This window comes from Wyeomyia smithii, chromosome 1 (assembly GCF_029784165.1).
Source record: "Wyeomyia smithii strain HCP4-BCI-WySm-NY-G18 chromosome 1, ASM2978416v1, whole genome shotgun sequence".
Taxonomy (NCBI): Eukaryota; Metazoa; Arthropoda; class Insecta; order Diptera; family Culicidae; genus Wyeomyia; species Wyeomyia smithii.
Genome location: NC_073694.1, coordinates 185639462 through 185662191, shown reverse-complemented (window position 1 = coordinate 185662191; position 22730 = coordinate 185639462). Strand labels below are relative to the sequence as shown.

General features: G+C 39.5%; 1 protein-coding gene across 3 annotated transcripts in view; it reads right to left on the bottom strand.

Annotated features, from left to right (window-relative positions):
* Nucleotides 1–3699: 3699 nt before the first annotated feature.
* The window catches only part of LOC129717287 (DNA polymerase alpha subunit B), a 45850-nt gene continuing 26819 nt past the window's right edge, over nt 3700–22730 (bottom strand). For all 3 annotated transcript variants that reach the window (XM_055667150.1, XM_055667149.1, XM_055667151.1), the window contains 3 exons: nt 5494–5576; nt 4106–5402; nt 3700–4040 (listed from right to left, as the gene is read on the bottom strand). In XM_055667150.1, the coding sequence (XP_055523125.1) occupies nt 3891–4040; nt 4106–5402; nt 5494–5576 (1530 nt within the window). In that variant the 3' untranslated portion in view covers nt 3700–3890. The remainder of the gene's footprint in view (nt 4041–4105; nt 5403–5493; nt 5577–22730) is intronic.

Genomic DNA, 22730 nt, shown 5'->3' with positions numbered 1-22730 from the left:
GAGACTTCGTGATAATTGTGCCGCTCCTCTGCACACCTGCCCTTCGTACGCTATGTTGAACAGCAAGTTCGAGAGCCCGTCCCCTTTTCATGGTGGCGGGGAAATCTGCGAACAGACACCTGAGAAGTGAACTCAGGGTGTGGGGATGAGACTAGGGGAGATGCTGGGGTAGTTACACTTCCCAAACACCTACTGGTTTCTGTCCCGACCCACTAAAACCCCTTGAGTTTCCAGCCCTGCTCTTTCAGGAACGACGGTTAAATATTATGTCGGGAAGTGGCTTTTTGTGCGTGATGCACCCTCTTTACTCTTATAACCTCCTAGCTAACTACCTGGAGACTGGTAGTTAGCTACCACTGGAGTGTAGCCCGTCACCTTGCTTCAGACCATTTAACGTCACAAACACGTCCGAAAATTCGCCCGCTGTCCTGACACTGAAACCGTCAAACGTCGCACGTAACAGTTTAATTAGTTTTGTTGGGAAAACCATGTTAAAGCATTTGTCGCAGCTCGTTGCGTTTCACTGTATCATACGCCGCCTTAAAGTCTATGAACAGATTATGTGTCTGCAAGTTGTGCTCTCGAAACTTTCTGTCTCATCGCGAACATCTGGCCCGTTTTAGATCATCCCGCTCGAAAACCACATTGGTATTCTCCAACAAAAGCTTCTTGCAACGGCGTCAGTCGCTGGAACAGGATACGGGAAAGAATTTTGTAAGCGAAATTGAGGAGGGTTATGCCTCGATAATTACTACAGTCGAGTCTATGTCCCTTCTTGTAGATAGGGCATATGAGTCCTTCCAACAAACCCGTAAGTAGTTGTTGCTCAGACAATACCCTTAGGATAATCTGATGAATTGCACTACACAGCCGCTCGCTCCCGACTTTGAAAAGTCCTTCACCTCGTCCAATGTTGATGAGTCCATAGCTTGTCCGTCCTCCCCAAATTCTATCCTGTTCCCCTCGACGACTCTCCTACCTTCATCACCGTTCAACACCACTTCAAATGTTGCTTCCAACGCCTGGCCACCTGCGATTTATCGGTTCCTGATTCTGTTGACCATTCGATAGAAGCTCCTCATGTCGTGCCTGCAGAATCAATTCTCCGCCTCCGCGAGGACGTAAGTAGTGCTCATTTTTTTACGGCGGTGACGCTTCTTTTCGGCAGCTCTTGCCTCTCGGTATTTCTCCCGCATTTGACGCGTCACACGATTAGCTGCTGCTATTTTGTTAGCGCAGGCTCGGTTCTTCTCATCAGTCACCACTAGGCACTCAGCCTCGAACCACCCACTACGCGTGGTTTTCGTTGTCATGCTTATCACTTCCCGCGCTGTTTTGCATCATGGATGTGCTTCCACTGCTCACTCAGGTTCACTACAGCTGGTTTACCGATCCGTCTATCAACTTTCCGAGTACACTCTGCAGCCCCTCCTTCCACTGATAACCTCTGGATGTCCAGACGTATCTTCCTCGCCGATTTCGATTCAAATACGTTGGACAAATCTTGCCTACCACGAGATAGTGATCGATCCGAGTCGATGTTTGGCCCTCGAAAGGACCGGCACATCTATGACGTGACGACTGAAAAGTGGCGGCCGTTAATCTGGGAGCAGTCCTCTCCATTGGGATGTCTTCAGTTGTGCTTCCTAATGTGCAGACGTGCAAAATGGGTACTACAGGTGGCCATTCCCCTGGCCGCAGCGAGGTTAACTAACCTCAAACCGTTGTCGTTGGTGGTAGAGCGGAGACTTCCCCTATCAATAATCGTCCGACTCGTGCATTCATATAGTGTATTGAAGGCACAAATGGCTGGCTTCGAGCCACCACGGGGTCGACTTCGAATTTTCAAAGACATTTACCACTCGGTAAGAGTTAATGCGTCACCTGTGAAAACATATCCTGTTGTTATGGTGATGAAAACATAAGATAGTGTTTTCATAGGTAACCTTGGCATTGTCAAGTTGCGAGTACGATATACTGGGAGATGTAAGTGAGAAAACCCTGTAGAATGATTTTTTCAAAATTTCTGCCCAATATGTTTAACTTTCCAAAGACAAATAAAGGCTTTAAGTACGTATACGATCGAAAAATCTTTTTTTTATTCTGTGACCCCACACAAGACTCGGGCCCCGGGTCATATCACTCGTAAATTCGGCTCTGCCCATTACATAATTTTGGTTCAGGTTTCGAAGCAAGATCCGCTACGATAGTTGGTTACTTTTTCGTGATTATTTTTACAACTTGGAATTTTCAAGAATTCCTTTCTTTATGGATCTGACGGTCTAAGCTAAAAGTATTAGCGAGAAAAAAAAAGAATTCTTAGCCGAGAAATAGAACTCAAATCGTCAACATAATTGTTTTTTGCCGCCAGGCTTGCAAGTGCATTCAATCAATCATATTCGGAAACAAATTTGAAATGAGTTTCCATTTCGTCGATATTAAGCTAATGTCGATACTGGAATTACCCATATTGGGTGGTATTCGATCATTTTCGACTGTTTTGCAAACACCGGAAGTCATCTTGGATTCCAAAATGGCATGTGAAGTAAATTTTTGACCTCTGGACATCATTCTGATAATTCAAAATGATTCCTGGAGTCGATTTTTGGGTTATATGCATCCGTCCGATTTCGAAAATATTCATATTGGATGGTAACTGGTCCTTTAAGGATGTTTTCCATAAACCGGAGGATGCTATTTTGGATTTCAAAATGGAGCCTGGAGTTTATTTTTGGCTTCTGTGCATCATCCCGATAATTTTAGGCTATTTTGTGGAAAAAAATGTTGATATATGTTTCATTCGTTTGGAACAACTTTCCTTTTCAAAGAAGGGAGGGGTGTCAAATAAAAATTAGAATTATTTCTAGCTCCCGAAAACCTCTACATGCCGAAATTTGATTCCATTTGCTTGCTTAGTTGTGCTGAAATTTGTGTTTCATTTGTATGGCAATCCTTCCTCTTCAAAAGGGGGAAGATTCTATCACGTCCATGTGGATCAGACAAACAGACAGAAATGCATTTTTATATGTTTAGATATTTGTTTAGTGTTCAGAATATGGTAAATCTAATAAAATACAAGCTCATTGCAAAACCGAATATTAGAATGAAGTAGTAGAATGAGTAATATGACAACAGAATGAGTAATAGAAAAAGGAATATAAAAAGTCCGTGATAAGTTAGAGATGGTCGGGTTTGGCATTTTTCAAACCCGTACCCGAATTTATTTTTTCGATCAAACCCGACCCGAACCCGAAAATTTTATTTTTGTGAAACCCGAACCCGAGAAAAAAAAAGGCGTGATCGCTATCCCGCCTTCCATTTTGTATGGAGTAGGCGTACCCGACACTTTCAAAAATTTTCAAACCCGTACCCGACGGGTAAGAGTCGGATTCGGGTTTGAAAACGCGGAACCCGACCATCTTTAATAACTACCTAGCACACACATCACTCTCTCATTTCATCCTTTTAGGAATGATCCCTAAGAATAGCTTGACGAAGGGTTCTTCTAATTTCACAAGAAATGCGTTTGAAAAAAAAAAGGTTTATCCAACCAAGGATAGTGACTCCTTTCAACCTCCTTTTCTGACATTGGCAATCTTTTCATATTTTTGGTTGTGCAGTGAAAGATGTCATCATTTTACAATTATTTTTTTTTCAAATGTTGAGAGAGCAGGAATCAGCTTAAAAAATATATACGTATTTTACTGTACAATTAAGTGTGTATTTAAGTATTTAATCCCTCAATCAATCCTACATGACAAGTATGGACGTTCATCTTAATATAATTGTAAAATAGGGAAGTTTCTTTTGCAAATGGAAAAGCAATTATTACAATTCGAAAAAAGTATCCAAATCCAACAGTAAAACAATTAACATTTTAACCACAGCTGCTAAGACTTAACCACCTGACAAGCTATATAACTGAACGGCGCAGCCGTTTCCGCATCCGGTGGATGCACTACTACACGAGCAAAAGTGCCTTCGCCGCTGCTAGGATCCGACAGGTGACCCGGGTTGATGCAAACGCAACCGTTGACGTCCTAAAAAAAAAAACAAACTTCCATTAGCATTGCACCTTTTTGCTCTACACCATGACCACTCTTACCCTAACAAAACACTTGAGATCACCGGGGCAAATCATCATGTTCGGTACCTTTGGTAGATTTCCGAATTCGCTCAGCAGGTCCAAATCTAGTGGAATGTTTTCCGGTGGTGGATTCAGTGGATAAAACGTCTGATGATGGAACATGTAATTGAAGGCTCGCTTTATCCTATCGCCGGCACGGTTTTCGCCCACCTCTGCGTCGACCAAGTCCTTAATGACGTCCACGGTCGTGACGCCTATCTCGAAACCATTGATTGAAACCACGCATGGATCGGGTAGAAAGTGGAGATTTTTAAAAAACTTATTGATTCTATACGGAAACGAAGGATAGACGAACATCGACATAATGTCATCGTGATTTGCTACAATCAAAACTTCCGTGCTTGCCGAAACAGAGCTCATAATGTTGGTCATAATTTTCTCAAAGTACACCTCAAATGGTTCGGCAATTGTGCCAAATAGAGGACTGCTAGTGCTACCGAACGGCCCCGTAAGGATAAGAACATCTGGATTGTTGTTACTGCAGTATGCTAGTAAGTCGGACAACTTTTCGTATAGCAGATCTTCTTTTTCGGTGAAGGGAGCAGACGCAATCACTATGTTCAACTTCGTGCCCAGCTGTACTGGAGCAATAGGCAGTACTAGCTTCCTTTCAAAGTGAATTTTACGAACCTCAAAAGATGTACCTCGAGGATTGACCCCCTCCAGGATCACTGTCTGACCAGGAAACACGGTCCAGGATTTCATTTTACTGAAGTCCAATTTTGTGTATCGTAGCGTCATTTCGTCGAAATCTACAATCGCTAGATAATCATCCTTCTTATCCGGCTGGATAACAATTCTACCCAACACACTTATCACATCTGTGCTAGGAAAATCGACATGATGAATTGCGACCTCCTCTATCGTGCTGGCCTCACGATCATCCCGCAGAATCGCGCCCGCTTCAACCGCTTCGCTTTGCTCAGCTTCCTGTTTCCTCCGTTCGGCGAGCCTCTGACAAATCTGTTTGCCCCCTTCGTAGATTCTATCGCCCAGAATCAGCACTCGATCGTAGGCTGAGTCGTACATGTACTTGCACTCGTCGCTCATAAAACACGGCCCTTCATTGGTAGGATTGTCCTGCCCCGTCAGCTGGTTACCTTTGTAAAGACGCACCTCGATCGCGACTAGCCTGCGAATTTCTTCCGATTCCGTTGACCAGCTGGTTTGTTTGAGTAGAAGTGCACTGCCGAAGGTGTACACCACGTTTCCCGACCGGCTGGGACCATCCTGCTCCAAGCGTTTCGACGATGAGCTGCACCGCAAAAAAAAAAAACGAATTGAGTTGAATGGATTCTCTGCTTATCAGCTTTGAGCAGTAGGCCCGCAGGTTAAAAGATACTTACAGGGGCGAATAACTGGCCGGCGAAAATTGGGCCTTATTGCAGTCCGGAGTTTGCGCGTGCAGTCGGGAGACTACTTTTTTGGCCTGCGAAAAAAAATCCGTTCGTTAGATTTCGCTGGTATGTTATACATACTGAGAAATTTTAGGAATAACGCGCCACACTGGAGGGCGTTTATTGAAACTTTTAACATCACACGTGATGCGTAGAATATGGTGTGATGATTTGATCAAAGAGTAGGCGCTATTTTTATTTTTGTTTGTTTGTTTATTTATGTATTCCTGGTCACCTAGCGAAACGAAAAAAAACCTCAATGATGATAAATCGAACGATTCGAAAATTTATTTTTCAATTTTATAGACACACTTTTTCGCAATTAAATGGTTTCTCCAAAATGGAAATGGTTCAATTGACAGAAAATATACAGGCTAACTGTCATATTGCCGCAAACGCAGCCGCAACGTATCCATTGTGTTTGGGCCTTCAGAGATGTTACGGATATGATTTTTTTGACATCTGCAGATGCAGATGCGGATATGTGATTACGGATGTAGATGTCGATGCGGATGTCAATTTTCATTTCTTTACGTATAAGCAGCAGAAACAAGACTTTCTAACTGGGCAAACGTAGAAGTTATTTTGAATGTTTTTCCAACACTATAAATTCAAAGTTGTCAGCTTTAAGAGTTGAGAAGACATTTCAAAAGCCCTGATTTTGGACTAAACGGTCAAAGTTCTCTAAATATAGATAGATTATACAGTAACAGCCGTCCTACATAGTCTGTTCCACGATTAACCGCCATTTCGAATAACGCGCAGTATTCTGCCAAACTGTGGCAGCGTCCTGTTGTTTACATCTAAATAAAACAGATGTCATTTTTTAACGTTTTCCGTGAAAGTTTAAAATTCCGTAGCTTTTCTACCGACCAAAGAAAACGAATTGTGCACAAATGAGGCACCGTGAGTGGTGCTTCGATTGAAAAATTAACCAAAGAAGAAGGATTGAGTGACGACGCTGTTCAAACTGCATTACGGGAGTGTGGTGAAGAGATGCCCCGACACGTGGTTGAGAATCTGGACCTGCTGACCCCACGACAGACTGGAAGATAAGAGATAATTGCAAACGCATCAGTAAGAGGCAAAAAAACTTGGTACTTCCATCGACTAACGTTAAGCGTGCCGAAGAAAAAGGACGGGAGCAGAAGTAGCCAAAATGTTGCACCAAACAGGCTGAATCCGCAGAACTAAGGGATAGGAAGCCTTATGTCAAACTTCTCACCAAAAAAAACGGGGTGTGTTATTATGGATGACGAAACAATCAACATAATATTACACTATAAGACTCTGCCAGGACCGCAGTTTTATACCGCACCGAAGGGAATGGATATTTCCAATTCAGTGGAATTCAGTGGTGGAATCTTTTATCCCTATCTTGTTATTTCTACGGGATCCTGGCAGGTAGCAAGAAAGAGTGAAATAAAACCAACAATTTATCGCATGTACCAATAGAGATGAATCTACCAAACTGCCCAGAAGTTCGTTCAATCGAAACTTTCTGGGCTTTGACGAAGGCGAAGCTAGGGAAAGATATAAAATCAGCGGACAATTTTGAGAAATTGAAAAAAGATTGACCGAAAGTGTTGAAAACGGTCGAAGAAATCACTGTGCAGAAGCTTCTGAGTGGTCTGAGGTGAAAAAGTTAGAGAACTTGCGTACCGTACCAGAAATAATAATACACATTAGGTACATTAAGATTAATATTAAGCATATTTAAATATACAATGTTAAAAAATATATATTTTGTTTTATTTAAGAATGAAAGTGTATTTATAATTTTCGGAAGTCTATAATAACGTAATTATATTTGCACCCGCTGGAAATAACTGGAGAGTGAATTTGAAATTTTATCACCATGAACATGTGTAAGGAAAAGTTCAGGTTCAAACAATCATTTTAAAATTCAGCAAAGAAAATGCAGATTTCAAAATCCTGAAGGACGAAAATATGATTGAAAAAGTTCTCAATCCATTCTTAAATATACATTGAACCATTTTGTGGAGGAGTGTCTATTAGGGTGGGACAAAAAATAAATGTTAGCTCCCATGCACTTTTCGTGTTCCTTATGGGTCCCATAACAACTGTGTAACTTTTCAGATCGATCGGTGAAACGCCCGATTTGCGCCCGATTTTTAAAGTTTCCATACGATTTTATATGGGAAAATTCACTTTTTCAAAGCTTATTCTCTAGAAATTCCCAGTTGGGTCTCAAAAATATGTCGATACATGATATTTGTAGGAAATTTTCCTGGGAAAAACTCTTCTGAAGACTGTAAGGCGCTATGATGCTTGTAGAAACAGTTATTCACCCCAAACTGATTGAATGTCTGACGGACGGCTCACAATTGAAATTTTCCAGCAACACTGCTACAGCATGCTACTATTGCAGACTTGCTTAAGTATGAGAAATGATTTCGCGAAAAATTAAACAGTTGTTATAGGATCCATAAGGAACACGAAAAGTGCATGGGGGCGAAAAAATAACACCATCGCTTCTTTCCCATATAACCGTGTCCCAGTCTAGTGTCTATACGTCTATGAATCACGGGATCATAAACACGAAAACCTGAACGTTTCAGATGATGCTGCTTTCAGAGACACTAATATTCTGGTGAAGGATGCTGAGGAACAAGAACAAGGCTGGTCACTGAGCACACAGTTTTTTTGCAATGGATGAATATCCAGTAATTGGGTTAAGTAAAGATAACTGACTCTCTAAAATAACGATTTGGAAATGAAAAACCAATGAAAACATGCTGCGTACTTGGTTAAACTTTCATTAAACTCAATTCTGAGTAGAATTTGGTATGTTTCATAGCGTTTTTATTTTTTATTTTTATTTTTGGTTTTTTCTTTAGGGTATCGGCTCTATTATCATCAGGTTTTACCTATTATCATCCGGGGGGTAAATGATATCCTAGAGCGTTAATTTCTTGCATGATGATACTTCATAATGCAGAGCGTCTTCCTGCAAAAGATTAGCTCTTTACTTCATTAACCCCCCGGACGATAATTGGACAAACCTGACAATAATAGATGGTAGCTGATACCCTATTTTTTAATATTTTTGATTTTTTTAAATTTTTAATTGATTTTAATTATTTTTATTTTTTTTATTTTTTTTTTAAGTTTAAACTCTATTTTCACTGTAATTTAGTTCTCTCGGGAATTTTTTGTATGTTTGTTGATTCGATATAACGTACAAATCGATATAAAGTACGATTTTTTGAAAATCGAAATGTGCCTCATGTCGAAGTTCGCCTGTCTAATGTCTTTGACAGTAAACAGTAATTTTGTCCCTTCATAGAAATATACATCGTTGGTAAAAAACAATATGAAAAAACATAAAAATACAATTATGCATAAATAAAATATCTCAAAATTCAATTTTTCTATGGAAACCTCACACTGTTAGCTAAACCAGCGGTTCTCATCCTTTTTTTGTTCGCCTTCCCTCTAGCGATGTTTTTCAAATCAGTTGTACTTTTCAGTTTTTGACGTAGAATTGCGTCATATGGCAACATTCTGGGGTAGGGGTGCACATAGGAGTACCGAAAAATGTCCAATTTCAAAAACATATAAGTCAGTAAATTTTTAACGGATTTCTTTCATCCTTGCAACAATCGATTAGAAAATTGATGAAAGCGACTACCGAAATGTGCAAAATCGTGATTTTTGGATGCTAACTATTGAAAAATGTAGAGCCTTTTTTGAATGCAAATTTGGTCCAGTAAGAGCTGAAAACAAGGCCAAATAGAAGCCAATAAGGGTAGTTCGTGAACTAGGATGATATCCAGAGGCTGGAACTCGAACCCAGACACTATTTTGAATCTGATCCCAAAATGGCCGACTACCACTCAACATGGATATTTCGAATTTTTTTCCCCGCGTGTGGAAGCGCTACGTCGATGATGTTTTTGCCATCGTAGAAGAACGTCATTTAGAACAAACACTAGAACTGCTAAATACTCGACATCCGACGATCAAATTCACCGTAGAACAGGAAGTGGATAAAAAACTTCCCTTCTTAGATTTGATCATATCTAGAAAATCTGACAACTCGCTAAAATTTGGCATCTACCGGAAACCAACATCCACGGACCGGTACATTACTTCGGACTCGAACCATTGTAGAGCCCAAAAACAAGCGGCTTTTCACTCCATGGCACATCGCCTTGTTAGTTTACCGATGGAGAAAGAAGAGTACACGAGAAAGAAAAAATTAAAAAAGCGGCCAAGTTAAACGGATATGACGGAGATTTTGTGGAAAAAATTATCCGCACACACGAACGGAAACAACACAAACGCGAAGTCACCACTCTGCAACCAGAAAGAGCAAATTTAGAGAGGATCAGCATGCCATTCAACGCAAAAGTTACAAACCGGATCAAAAACGCCCTTAAAAGGCACAGCTACCACGTAACTCACAAAAGTGAAAACAGACTACGTGATCTTTTGTGTAACGCGAAAGATAAAATTCCGCCTAATGAGAAGTCTGGAATCTACAAAATTGTATGCCAGGATTGTTCAGCTGTGTACATTGGCCAAACACGGCGCAAGTTCAAAGTTCGTTTAAAAGAGCATAAGAAAGCTGTAGCCAACAAACGAGCCAACGAATCAAGTGTGGCAAGTCATGCTATTTCCCTCTAACACAATGTCGGTTGGGACAACGCGAAAATTTTTAAAAATATTAGAAAATCGTCGCAACTTAATGCATGGGAGTCGATGCATATCATGACATCGGAACAGCCGCTTATGAACGAAGATGATGCTCCCATACTATCGCCTATCTTCCACCTCACCAAACTGAAATTGTAACTCTCTCCTACTAATTAGTTGAACATCGCCCCGTAGATGGGTAACAGCTTACCCGAAACCGGTCGGTAAAAAAGGTAATTTTTACATTGTAAGAACCATAAGTGTTTGTATCCCGTTTAATATTTATATAGCTCAGCGGTTTTTCAACCTTTTTTTTGTTCGCGTACCCCTTGGCGAAATTTTTCATATCGATTGTACCCCCTGGCTTGGAATGTTTTCGCATAGTGGGAGAGAGCTCCGTAACCGCAAAGTTACAGAATCCACTTTGGTAAGCGGGTACCTTTCCTTCAATCTTAATTCTACAGTACCCATGTTGACCCTCCTTCTAGCAAAAATAAGTCCCTAATATAATAAAACTGATTCGAGTAACGTATGAAAGTTCTCTGCAGGGAATTGTAATTAGGCGATATTGTTAGGATTGACAGAGACTCGGTATAGTAGAACAGTAAGCTTGAAACGGAAAAGCAAAAACTTACACACAAGCACGGATATGAATAATAAGCGTATCACTTACTTCAATAGTGATACTGCCAAATGAAGTGCGGAGCACAGAAAACATCTAGGCATTATCATAATAGATCCAATCTCTGGTCACAGTGATGAGTCCACACAGTGAAAAAAAGGATTCATATTGACTATAGAGGACCGGTGGATGGAGTCTAGTTTTTAGTAGCAGGCGACCTCTACTCTAAATGGCCTGAGGTGCACGTGACCCAATCAACGACAACAAGAGAAGAGCCACAATCAAACTGCTCAATTATTCATTTGCAACGAAACAATCGTGTCAGATAACGGCACTCAGTTTTCGCCATATTCTCAGTATTCGCCATATTCTTACCATCCACAACCTAACGGCTTAGCGGAGAGATTTGTGGATACGTTGAAGAGAAGTCTACGGAAAATTCGTTCGAGAGGAAAAGGACTGAACACCTTCTTATAAATGTATCATTCTACGCCAACCGATGATTTGGGTAATCAATCTCCAGCCGAAATAATGTGAGATAAACCAGTCCGTACGGTTCCATCTTTACTCAAACCGTGCGACGCCCACTGTTTCCAAAGCAGCAAAAACGTGATCGAAAATCATTGATTTTAGAGCCGTAACGTCTTCAGTAAAGTTGTTCCATTAATTATTCTCCATGATTTAGAGGTTGCAATTCCATGATTTATCAACTCAATAGTGAGAAACGAATTTTACTTCTCTCATTTTGGAATATAATAATCCACTTTGTTTACCAATTTAGTTGTAGCAAATCTTATAAGAAACAACTTTGTTGAAGACATCATACTTCTATCTATCTTTTTAAATAGACTTTTGTGGAGTTTTCCCTAGATTACTACTAAAAATTTTTTGCTATTTAACTTTCTATAGTGATTTTCTACAATTTTGAATTGTTTTACAAATTTGTTTGCTACAATGAAACAAACAACATCTTCGAAGAAAGTTTATTTTTATCTCAAATTTATTTTTAACCTTTAACGGTTTTTACTAGAATAATGCGCTAATTTACACTAATTATACTTTACTCAAAAAATAATGACTTTGGAGTCATAGTGTATTCAGTAAAGTTGTTCTATTAATTATTCTCCATTTTGTAGAAGTTAAAATTTTGGGATTAGTCTACCTAAAAGTGAGAAATGAGTTTTATTTTTCTCATTTTTGTATATGAAAATCCACTTTACTGATTAAAGTTTTAGCACATTTTATAAAAAAAAAAACTTTGTCGAAGACACTATACTCGTATCTGCTAGTTTAAATGAACTATTGTGAAGTTTTCTCTAGAATGCCCCATAAATCATTTTTTGATATAACTTTTTATAGTGATTTTCTAAATTTTTTCAATGTTTTACGAGGTTGTTAACTAAAATTAAACACACAAGTTCACCGAAGAAAGTGAGAAATTTTTATCTCTTAAGTTTATTTAGTTATGGAGGATTTTTATTAAAATAATGCACTTTTTTATTTACAAAAATATACACAGAAGACAGCGAGAGCCAAACGCCTATACACTTGGGTCGCTTTTTACGCGGTTGGATGGACCGCATTTAAAAGATTAGATAAGATATACTTATACTAAACTAATTTGATACCGTGTACAAATAATCTTCCGAATCGAGTAAAAATAATCCGCGTTATTGTAAAAATATCCCGTTTAAAAAAAAAAAAACCGAATAGAAACAACCCGCGTAAAAAGCGACCCCAGAGTATCTGGATTAAAAGATGTTTTTTTTTATACTTAAATATAGAAATGGTTTAGTCAGATAAACTAAGGTCGCTTTTTACGTTTTTTTACGCGAATTCCGGAATTAACGCGGTTTTATCCCCCGGCACGTATCCCCCGCGTAAAAAACGACTTTAGTGTATTTGCAGATTTTAAAGATATCTGTAAGTAAATTAGTGCATTGTTCCAATAAAATCGTCAACAAGCAAAGAAATATGAGAGATAAAAATAAACTTTCTTCGACGAAATTGTTTGTTTTGTGATAGCAAAAAACAAAGTAGAACATTAAAAAATTGTAGAAAATCACTACTAAATGTTATACAGTCATACCTCGATAAAAGGCAACTTTATTTTTATTTTCGTTACGTTATATCGAGTTACGTTAAATCGAAGCAAAAAAATTTTTTTTTGATTCATGCAAGAATGTTAATGGCTACTCAAATATGCGCGAAAACCCATTTTCCATCACCTATCAGTATTTTTAAACCTTTCTTATGCCCATTTGGAAATATTTTCAGAATAAAAAAAGACATTTTTTTTTTCAACTGATACACAGGTTACTCGTAGATGCGTGAAAACCTATTTCTTATCACTTATCAGTAATTTTAAACCATTCTTATGCCCATTTAGGACAATTTTCAACAAGCAAAAAAAAATTTTTTAATTGATGCAAGACTGTTGACGGTTACTCAAAGATGCGCGATAACCTATTTCTTATCACCTATCAGTATTTTTTAACCTTTCTTATACCAATTTAGAGAAAATTTTAACAAGCAAAAAAAATTTTTTTTTTAATTGATGCAAGACTGTGAATTGTTACTGAATGATGCGTGAAAACCTATTTCACATCACCTATTAGTATTTTTAAACCTTTCTTATGCCCATTTAGGACAATTTTCGTATTAGTTTCATTAATTTTAAAACTTACTACGAACATAATCTTGAAGCAATTTACACCCCAAAAACAGTTGCTGTATCATTTATTTTCAATTTCAATACATTTTAAAAAGTTACGTTATATCGAGGTAAAAGTTACGTTATATCGAGGTTGCCTTATATCGAGGTATGACTGTATTGCAAAAATATATTTTAAGTCGCAATCTGCAAAAAACCTTACCAAAAGTCCATTTAAATAGGCAGATAGAAGTATGCTATCTTTGACAAAGTTGTTTCTTATAGAATGTGCAACAGCTTTTCTGAACAGAGTGAATTTTTATACGCAACAATAAAAAAAACTCGTTTCTCACTGTTGAGTAGATAAATCACAAAATTGCAACTACTATAAAATAGAGAATAAATAATGAATAAACTTTCCTGAAGGCATTATGACTCTAAAATCTTTTTTTTTTTTTTTGGTCAAAATAATTTCGATCACGTTTTTGCAGCTTTGGAAACAATGTGCGACGGTGAGATCTCACTAAGAAACAAAACGAAGAAGATTGACGCTTTTAATAAAAGGTATGGTTACTTTCGATTCATTCTACGTTCGACTTTCAATGAGGAAACACGTTTTTTGTTATGCTTGTAGTTCTGAAAGTTAAAGACACAACACCAACAAACAACTTTTCCTCTCCTCCGAAAGTAGGAACGTAACCGGCGCCATTATCGATCACAAAGCGGAAATTATTGATTTGTTGAGCATTGAAGATGGTAAAAATTAATCCCGATAGCTAATCTACATAAGAGATTCTTTGTGCAACTTTTCATACTTCAAATACATCACCGAGGAGTAACTACGAAAAGTGTAGTCAAGTCATTTGTATTCGCATTATAGAAAATTTTCTGTGATAAAAAATGATATTCTCTGACTCAACCAGTACACTAATACGATGATATGTACTATCGAGTACAAATCCTTACTTTTTAAAACCATTAGTAAAAAAGGGTGTAACCGCCCGGGGTGAGATTGTGCCATACAAACTCTTTGCTTAGGGGCTTTACAAGTTGAAATTCAATAGATGCTCTTCAAATTAACGTTTCCCAAGATGTTGGTTTTAACTTCCACTTTCAGTGAAAAATCAAAATTTTTATTTGTTATTCAAAATTTAATTTTTCATCAGTTTTTTAAGAAACCATTACTAGGTTCTAAAAGTTTACGTATTTTCAGACCATTTTAGGTGGAAGCGATTATATGGAGTGATAAAACTTAACGGAGGCCAATGAAGTCGTGTTTTTTAATTAAAATTCACTTGGCAAATGTGGTGTCCTGAAAAACAGTTTTTTAAGCTTCTCGGGAGTAACCTCAATACGCGTAGCGTGGATTCTTTAAGGCTGAACATGATTTTATTCATCATTTTATAGACTTTTTTCCAGCAATTAACACGAGTTTCTGTCACTCCTCCGTACACAGATTCCAAATGATCCTCATTTTTTCGCGTTGCAATACGTATTATCCAGTGATTGCACCCTTCGACAAGTTTCACGTTTTCCGTGGCATGTCATTGCATGACACAGTTCAGCTTGATGGGCGGCATCGATTTCCTCCTATGGTCAAACCAATCATTTCGAAACTGTGCAATTATTGCGTTGCCTCTGTGCTGCATGAACTCAACTACATTCAGTCTCAGTATCAGCAGCCATCATTTATACCTAGTTCAATTACCGATCGTTTTCCTTCCGTCAGTCGTTAAAAAAAAAACAGTACAAGGGCCTCTATTTACACCGTTCCAGGTCGCGCGCAGCTCTTCTCCGACCATCGATCGTGCATTTAGCACTTTGACTGTCCTGACAAATCCTGGCACTGTTGCGTCTGCCCAACTTCATAGACGAGCATGTAATCTAGTCACGAGACAGAAAAAAAACCGTGCACCAGATACATGCACGCCAACGAAAATTGAGCTCAATTATTTATTATCACGTGAATGTTGTTGATTTTTCCGAAGGCCCATCAATGGTTCTTTGTTCTACAGCTACCGCCGCCACCGCGCACATTCATTGCTTTGCTGCATTTCTTCTGCATTAAAAAAAAAACACAGTAACGACGGCTCTAACGGTTTTCACATCTTCACCCCCTTCCGAGGTTTCTTCGGTTTAATGATTGTTTTTTTTTTTTTTTTGTTTGTTTGTTTGCAAAGGTTTAGCGATGCACACGGTGGAAGGAAAGGAGTACGCGAATAGGTTAGGATTTTCGCTTCGTTTACACTTCCTCTGCGCGGTTACTGCAACTCGACTGGTTTTTCACAAGTCGCGATCGGAGCGCGTGCGATTGCTGCTGTGGTGCTGCAATGATGAAATAGAAGAAAAAAAACGTTTCCGAGCAGCGGATTGCGGAACATATTTTTCTTTCTGCATGTTGTACAGCTCTTCCAGCACTCGAAGGGTAGCGGAAATAATAGGTAAAAATTTGGTAACTAATTGAGTTTTTAGAATGTAGAAGCTTGCTGCGATGCGTTGACGAAATTCGCTTGCAGGTTGTCTGGTCTTACTGCCTTAGGTCTTACACTATACAGTGAAGGAATAGGTATGAGCTTTATGAGGTAATGACTTAAAGGTAGATTTTGTTTGCCGACGACGTGGTGGTGCTCAAGTGAAAAAGGTTTCCAAAAATATTCTTTAAATTCTGAAAAGGCTCCCATGCATTGCTATTGGACATAAGTTCGTGATGGATCTGAGCTAGTGATATGTTAGGTAGTTGCACAAAGAACCACCGTATAAAATGGGTAATTTGAGATTATTTTACCATAGGAAGTAGAGAAGGAAGTGTTACAATCGTTGTTGCCAGAGACCGAGTTTACCTCTGCATCTCCAACGACTATAACGGAAAGGAAGGTTACTTTGTCACCGTGGTGACGGATTTTCATACTTTTACCCTTCACTTTACACTTCTATTAAAGCTAGAGTAGGCTCTAGCTCTTGGTGGTCCCTAAATAGATCACCGTAGAGCGCCCCACAGTTGAATAAGGAATTTTCGATATGAAAACATTCCTCCCGTGAAATGGCAAGAAGCCTTGGTTGAACTGCCCTAAGTACCCAACAATAGACTGTTTAAGCATGTATTATTATAAACACACGCAGACCAGCTGTCTGGAATGAGGAACAAAAATAACACCTTTAAAATTGAAATGCGAAGCGAAGAGTCTGCCACCGCACAAGTGGAATATCTAAATTGTTAATAACAGTTGATAACCCCTTGGTTAGAGCGTCTATACTTCCGTACAAGGCACAGCGAAAGCTTGCCGAGGTGTAAGTAGCTACTCGGGAATGCAAATGAACGTCTTGTTGAACAGCGAATTGTTATGGAATGAACCAAGAGTTCACACTGCAATGAAAATGAATAATAAATAAGGAACGACTGCTCGGTGATGACTGGATGCTGCACGATGCTTGCGGATTCCAAAAACTTTTGTTAATGAGTGTGGATCTAGTCACAGGCTAGCAAACGTCATGTGAAACACTAGACTCACACCCATCGACAACAGCTGGAAGTTTCGCACACTTCATGAGGTTGTTCAACGATCGTTACAGAGTTTTATTTACACTCAACTCCGTCAACTCTGGGCCAACTAACCCTAAAGGGTCTTTTCAAATTGCTTTTTAATAAAAATATTTAATTAAATGAGTGTAAGATTTCGAACCAAATCTAACAAGTTTGAACCCAAGTTCGAACGAAGCACGCAACCGAGATTAAGATTGAAGTAAGTTTACCACCATTGCAATGACGGATGATGGTTCGGGGCTGCTGCTAGTAAATGATAGCTTCTCATCCAGCGGAACGTGAAGCGCGTCTTCTGCCCGATAGACGGCGGTTAACTGGACGGAATCTAGTCGGCGCCGGAGGTCGTCAACCTTTTCGCGTTCATCAGTTTTCCTCGGCGCAATCGCCAATACCACTATCTCCAACAACAGCCCCGGATGGTTGCGGGGTTCGCGTTCGCGCACGCTGGTGGTGATGTTTTATCGGTTTACTCTTCGTTCTTGTTGTTTGGTTCCTATTTTCTTCTTTATTTCACTACGATTATATTGCGATGATGGCTGGGATGCGGGATCTGATTTCTCTTGCTGTTTCCTACTTCCACCGATCTCGTATTCTCGTACAAACAAGTTCAATGTGGGCCCTATGTATAATCGCGCTTCGGTTTCCTATTATTTAAACTGGAGCTTTGATGGTGAAATTAAACCTCCTTAGGATTACACAGAAAATGTTTAGAATAGGAAGTGGAGCCTTTTTCTACTCGACATAAGACTAAAAAACAAAATCGCTGACAAGCGCCAACAATTGTGCGCGTCTATTCCCCTGTCAGCAAAACCACGGTAGAAGATCGTTCCATGGTTTGTAAATGTAGATGTTTTACGATTTGCATAGGAAGTAGCTGCCTGCCGACCGAGTGCAGTGAGAAAGATTTAAATTACTTCGTGATTTAGCGTTTTTTTTTACTTTTCATTCGCGTTAACCGTTACTGTGAGTTCTTCGAACATGAAGCAACGACGATGAGCGATTATAAAATGGCTAAAAAATTCTCACGCTTTGCTGAACTTTCCACGACTGTGAAAGAGAAACGTTGCTCTTTCAGCAGATAGACGATACGACAACTTTCCAAACAAATTGCACTGAATATTGGATGTTAGATATTTGATTTATTGATCAACCCATTTGGGTTTAATAAATTCACACTATTGTACAGAAAATTTCTTAAAAGTCCAAAATTTTGTTTTTAATTTTAATCAGAGCATATCGAAAATAGAAATACGAACTTTGAAAGTAGCCGTCACAGTTCTTAGAAGATGCCACTAGCGCTATTTGTTTTTTATAGTACATAGTTTAAGCTACGGTCCAAGTCTCACGCAGGTAATCTGTTACGTCACATTTGTATACTGTTTTGAAAACAGCGTAGAATAGTAGAATTTAAAACAATCATGCAGTAGAAATATGTACCTTTTTATTCTCCGCTTCACCGTCTTTGCGTTGTGGCTCATGGGCTTTCAGCACTGTGTGAGTGTAGCTTGGGTAATACCCGTCGAAATCAGGTATCTTACTCTCCAGGTGATTCCACACCGTTTGCGCTTTGTCTACCCTCCATCGTCGTCTCAGCGCAGCGGGCACACCGACGCAGGGAGAGATGGAGAATTAATGACGTCTGAGCGAGGCAGTAAAACGTTGACTGATTGCCGCTGACTGCCTGTGACTGATGACGATGATGATGACGACAATTGCTCTTTTTCTTCCTTTTTGTCTGTGTTATTAAAGCTGACCCCACCGCACCGCACCGCCGTCGTCGCTTCCAGCTCTGTCTTCGTTTTCTTCCCAACACAATATTCTTGATGTTCAGTATTCTTGACTGCGCGTGTCTTTTGAAAAGTTCGTTGCTCAGAGCCTGGCCCGTATGTAGTCTTCTATAGAACGCTACACTATAGAAGATCTCTTGCGTCTTGGTGCAACCACCCCCTCTGGTAGATTAAAAGTTCAGCAACTTGGCGGTTGTTCTATTCCATTTTCATTTTTCTAGAGCGAAACCGAATTAGAACCGTATCAACAAGTGTCAAATCAAATATAAACATAGAGCACAACGAAGCACGTCACGCAGTATTCCTGTTCACAACCCATAGCCTCCTTTTGTCTCTCGTCTCGTGGCACTCGGATTCACCAACAACTGTATGATAATGTGCAGTCGTTCCAGCTTGTCCATCGCAAACGTTTTCCAAACGCGGTAGTGTGCGTTGTCAATCAGAGTCGGCTTTTGTGATGCGCGTGCGCATGGTTACTTTAGCGGCTTTATTGGTTTAATGTTCAACACTATCTAAACGCGTGCGCAGGCGCCCGGCAAACCAACACACAAGTTCCTTTCATTACACCAACTTTTTTCCTTCACTGCAACCGCACGACAAGAGACGCAGAGTAATTAGAACCCGATGTCGCTGTAATTCCAGCACGACTGCTCCTTGAGATCGTCCCGAGGTCATCGACGTTGTTCCACACACATCAGAGGGTAGCCGACGCGTCTAATTAAAGTAAAAGCACAGCGGCGAAAATTAGCCGGATCGTTCCACGATGCTACCCTGGTTCTGGATAATGTTTTGCTGGCACACAACGGCGATAAATGCCTTTAGAACAACCACTTCTAGCTGGTGAAATAAAACGTTTTGACATTGCTCGCTTATCATGACCAGTTTTCCGCTCACTTCCTTTCATCTTCCTCGAACAATGTGTTCGCTGTATTGTCCCACACTGGAGAAACTTGCAGTGCACTATTGACAAACGTTTAGTTCTCCAGCTTGCGATCCTAGCGAAAGAGCCGCTGCTAGGCGGACGGGCCCGGAAGCACACTCGTACGGCGCGTGATTGATTAGGGGTCACCCAATGACCCCGCCGTGCCGTTTCGCTAGCACCGAATGTATATATTACTACTCTCTACACAGGCACATCAGCCGATTGCTATCATTGGCTCTGTCGCGGACGACGGGACACACTGACCAAACGCTTACGAACTGAACCGGAGACGACGCTAAACTGAAAGCGATTCGGAACTTTTCCTCTTCTCTCGCTGCAAAAGTGCGATGTCTACAAGTGCGCCGTCAGCTTGTTCAGCGGTAGTACACACACAGTGCTACACCTTTTTGTGGCGCTTGCAGGCGAGAGCGAACCCGGAGATCCGAGAGAAAACCTACCGCCTGCTGTCGAATGAAGGGCCCGTGCATCTGCGGGACGGGAAGAAACATTTTTATTCCTCCGGTTTTTTTTGCTTATTCGAGAGAAGAAACAACAGCAACATCAGCAGACAGGCCAAAACCCTGGAAGATAATTCTCCTCTGTCGCTTTTGTGCCGAAACGACGGCAGAACGGATCGGATGAAATCGATTCAAAATGGCCCCGCGTGACTGTGTATGTGAGCCCGAGGAGAATTCCTTGGAATAACTGGCTGCGGCTTGTCCTTGAGTTGCCTGTAAGAAGCGCGCGTTTTGTTCCTTTCAACCGACACCGTGTATACAACAGCAACCGATGGGGGAAATTGCGAACACAAGCCATCAGTCAGCGGAAAAAGATTTTAAAATGTAAATATTTTTGCTCGACCGAGCCAATGCCGCCGCCGTTGCTTGCATATCTGGCAGAATTCGCTCGGTCGCCGGTTACGCGTTGTTGGAACGGATTTTGAACTATGATAATTTTAAGCACACAGGCTGACTTGTTGGTGGGGTCACCGGCACTCTCTCTCTCTCTCTGTTCCAGTGCGCGGGCTGGATTGATTACGGTATTCGATCTAGCGTCCGGTTCGGCATCAGTACCGAGTTCGTTAGCCTTATTGACAGTTTAAATTGGTTTTGGGTATTTTGGACTTTTGATAAGTGCATTGCGGTGGTTTATTAAACTGCTCTTCTTTTCACAATTAGTATAATTAGAATTTACGAAACTTGCTGTTATTTAGTTCAGGTTGGATTTTGTTGAATTATTAGAGAATTGTGTCCGAGATCCATACACACTAGGGCTTGATTATGAGGCTCTTTTACTGATGACTCTTGATTACAGTGGCTGTAGTTGCACATACGGAGACGCTCAATAAGTAAGGCCTCCTAATAGAGCGAAAAGGATTTATTGTCTCTCTATCATTTAAATAAGAATTTGTACCAAACATAACAATGCTTAGAGAAGTAGCTGAGTATTTTTGACGTAGGACTAGGTACTGTGTTACATTCAGTGATAGCTGAAGTGGGTATGTAGAGCAAAACCATGCCAAATGACCTATCGTCCAATATTGACTATTTCTTCCTTTCTCCTAGAAAGGCATAGCAATCACTGCAAAAACTAAAGGTATAAAAGTGCTCAAAAGGGCCGAATGTCGTATATCACTCGACTCAGTTCGACGAGCTGAGCATTTTCTGTATGTGTGTGTGTGTGTGTGTGTGTGTATGTGTGTGTAAGCTCTTCCAATCTCACTCGATTTTCTCAGAGATGACTGGACCGATTTCAATGAAATTAATTGCAAATGAAAGGTCTATTTGCCCCATAAGACCCTATTGAATTCTATTATAATCGGATTTAATCTCTCATACTTCTCAGAGATGGCTGGACCAATTTTCATTAAATCGGTGCCAAATAGAAGGTCTAGTTACCCCATAAGACCCTATTGATTTTTTTTTGCAATCGGACTATTACTTTGCCTGTTATGTTTAAAAATGTGAAATCCAGCTATGAAAAGTAAAATATTCACAGGACTACTTAAACTGACTTACTTTTCTCAGAGACGGCTGAACCGAATTTCACAAAATTAGTGTCAAATGAAAGGTCTAACTGTCTCATAACACGCTTTTGAATTTTACTGTAATCGGACTGTAACTTCCTCTATAATGTATCAAAATGTGAAATTCCCGAAACTTCATTATTTCAGGAACTACACAACCGATGAACAATACTGATATCAGATAAACGGGCTAGTTAAGTGAATGATAAATTATTATGATTGAACACGTGGTTCAAAAGTTGTGAAAAGAAAGTTTTATTTGAAATAGAAAAAGAAATCCTACCATAAATAATCGAATCTAAAATGATATTTTATCGAATGATATATAATCAAAACTATATATAATTTTATTGTGCCCATATACAATATAATCAAGTCTAACCTCAATATGAGTACAGTGACGTTTCGATTAAACCACGATCGAAAAAATAATTCGCGTCATATATTTGAAACATAATTATTCAATTTTACATATTTGCATGTGTTCGTATGTGTTTGAATGTTATGTTTCAAATGTTCCGTATAGTTTAGGTGTTGTCTACCAAAAATTTGTTATTTAGAGTGATAAATAAATCCAGCAAATACTATTAAGTTGTATTTTTTTCTGAAAATTGAAGTGTTTGTGTAAATCTATTTAAACATCTAATAAGTTTGAACGAGAAAGGCTGGGTTTCACTGCTAGGTCGATTAATTTGGGTTTTTGTAACCTAAATACTATAAATAAACTACAACTTTGAAATAAAAACTAAAACTTTGACAAATCAAATATGAGTGATTTTGTGGAAATTTAGAGAAACATTTCAAAAGGTCTGCTTTGATCGTTTTTTTGATCGATCGCTTTCATTCAATCACCACAACTTATTAAACACCTTTTATGATACGTTATTTGCACAGCTTGATAGCGGAGGGATCACTCTAGCCTTTTAAATGAAAACCACGGTTTGGAGAGTTACAAAAGCTGAACCATTACCAA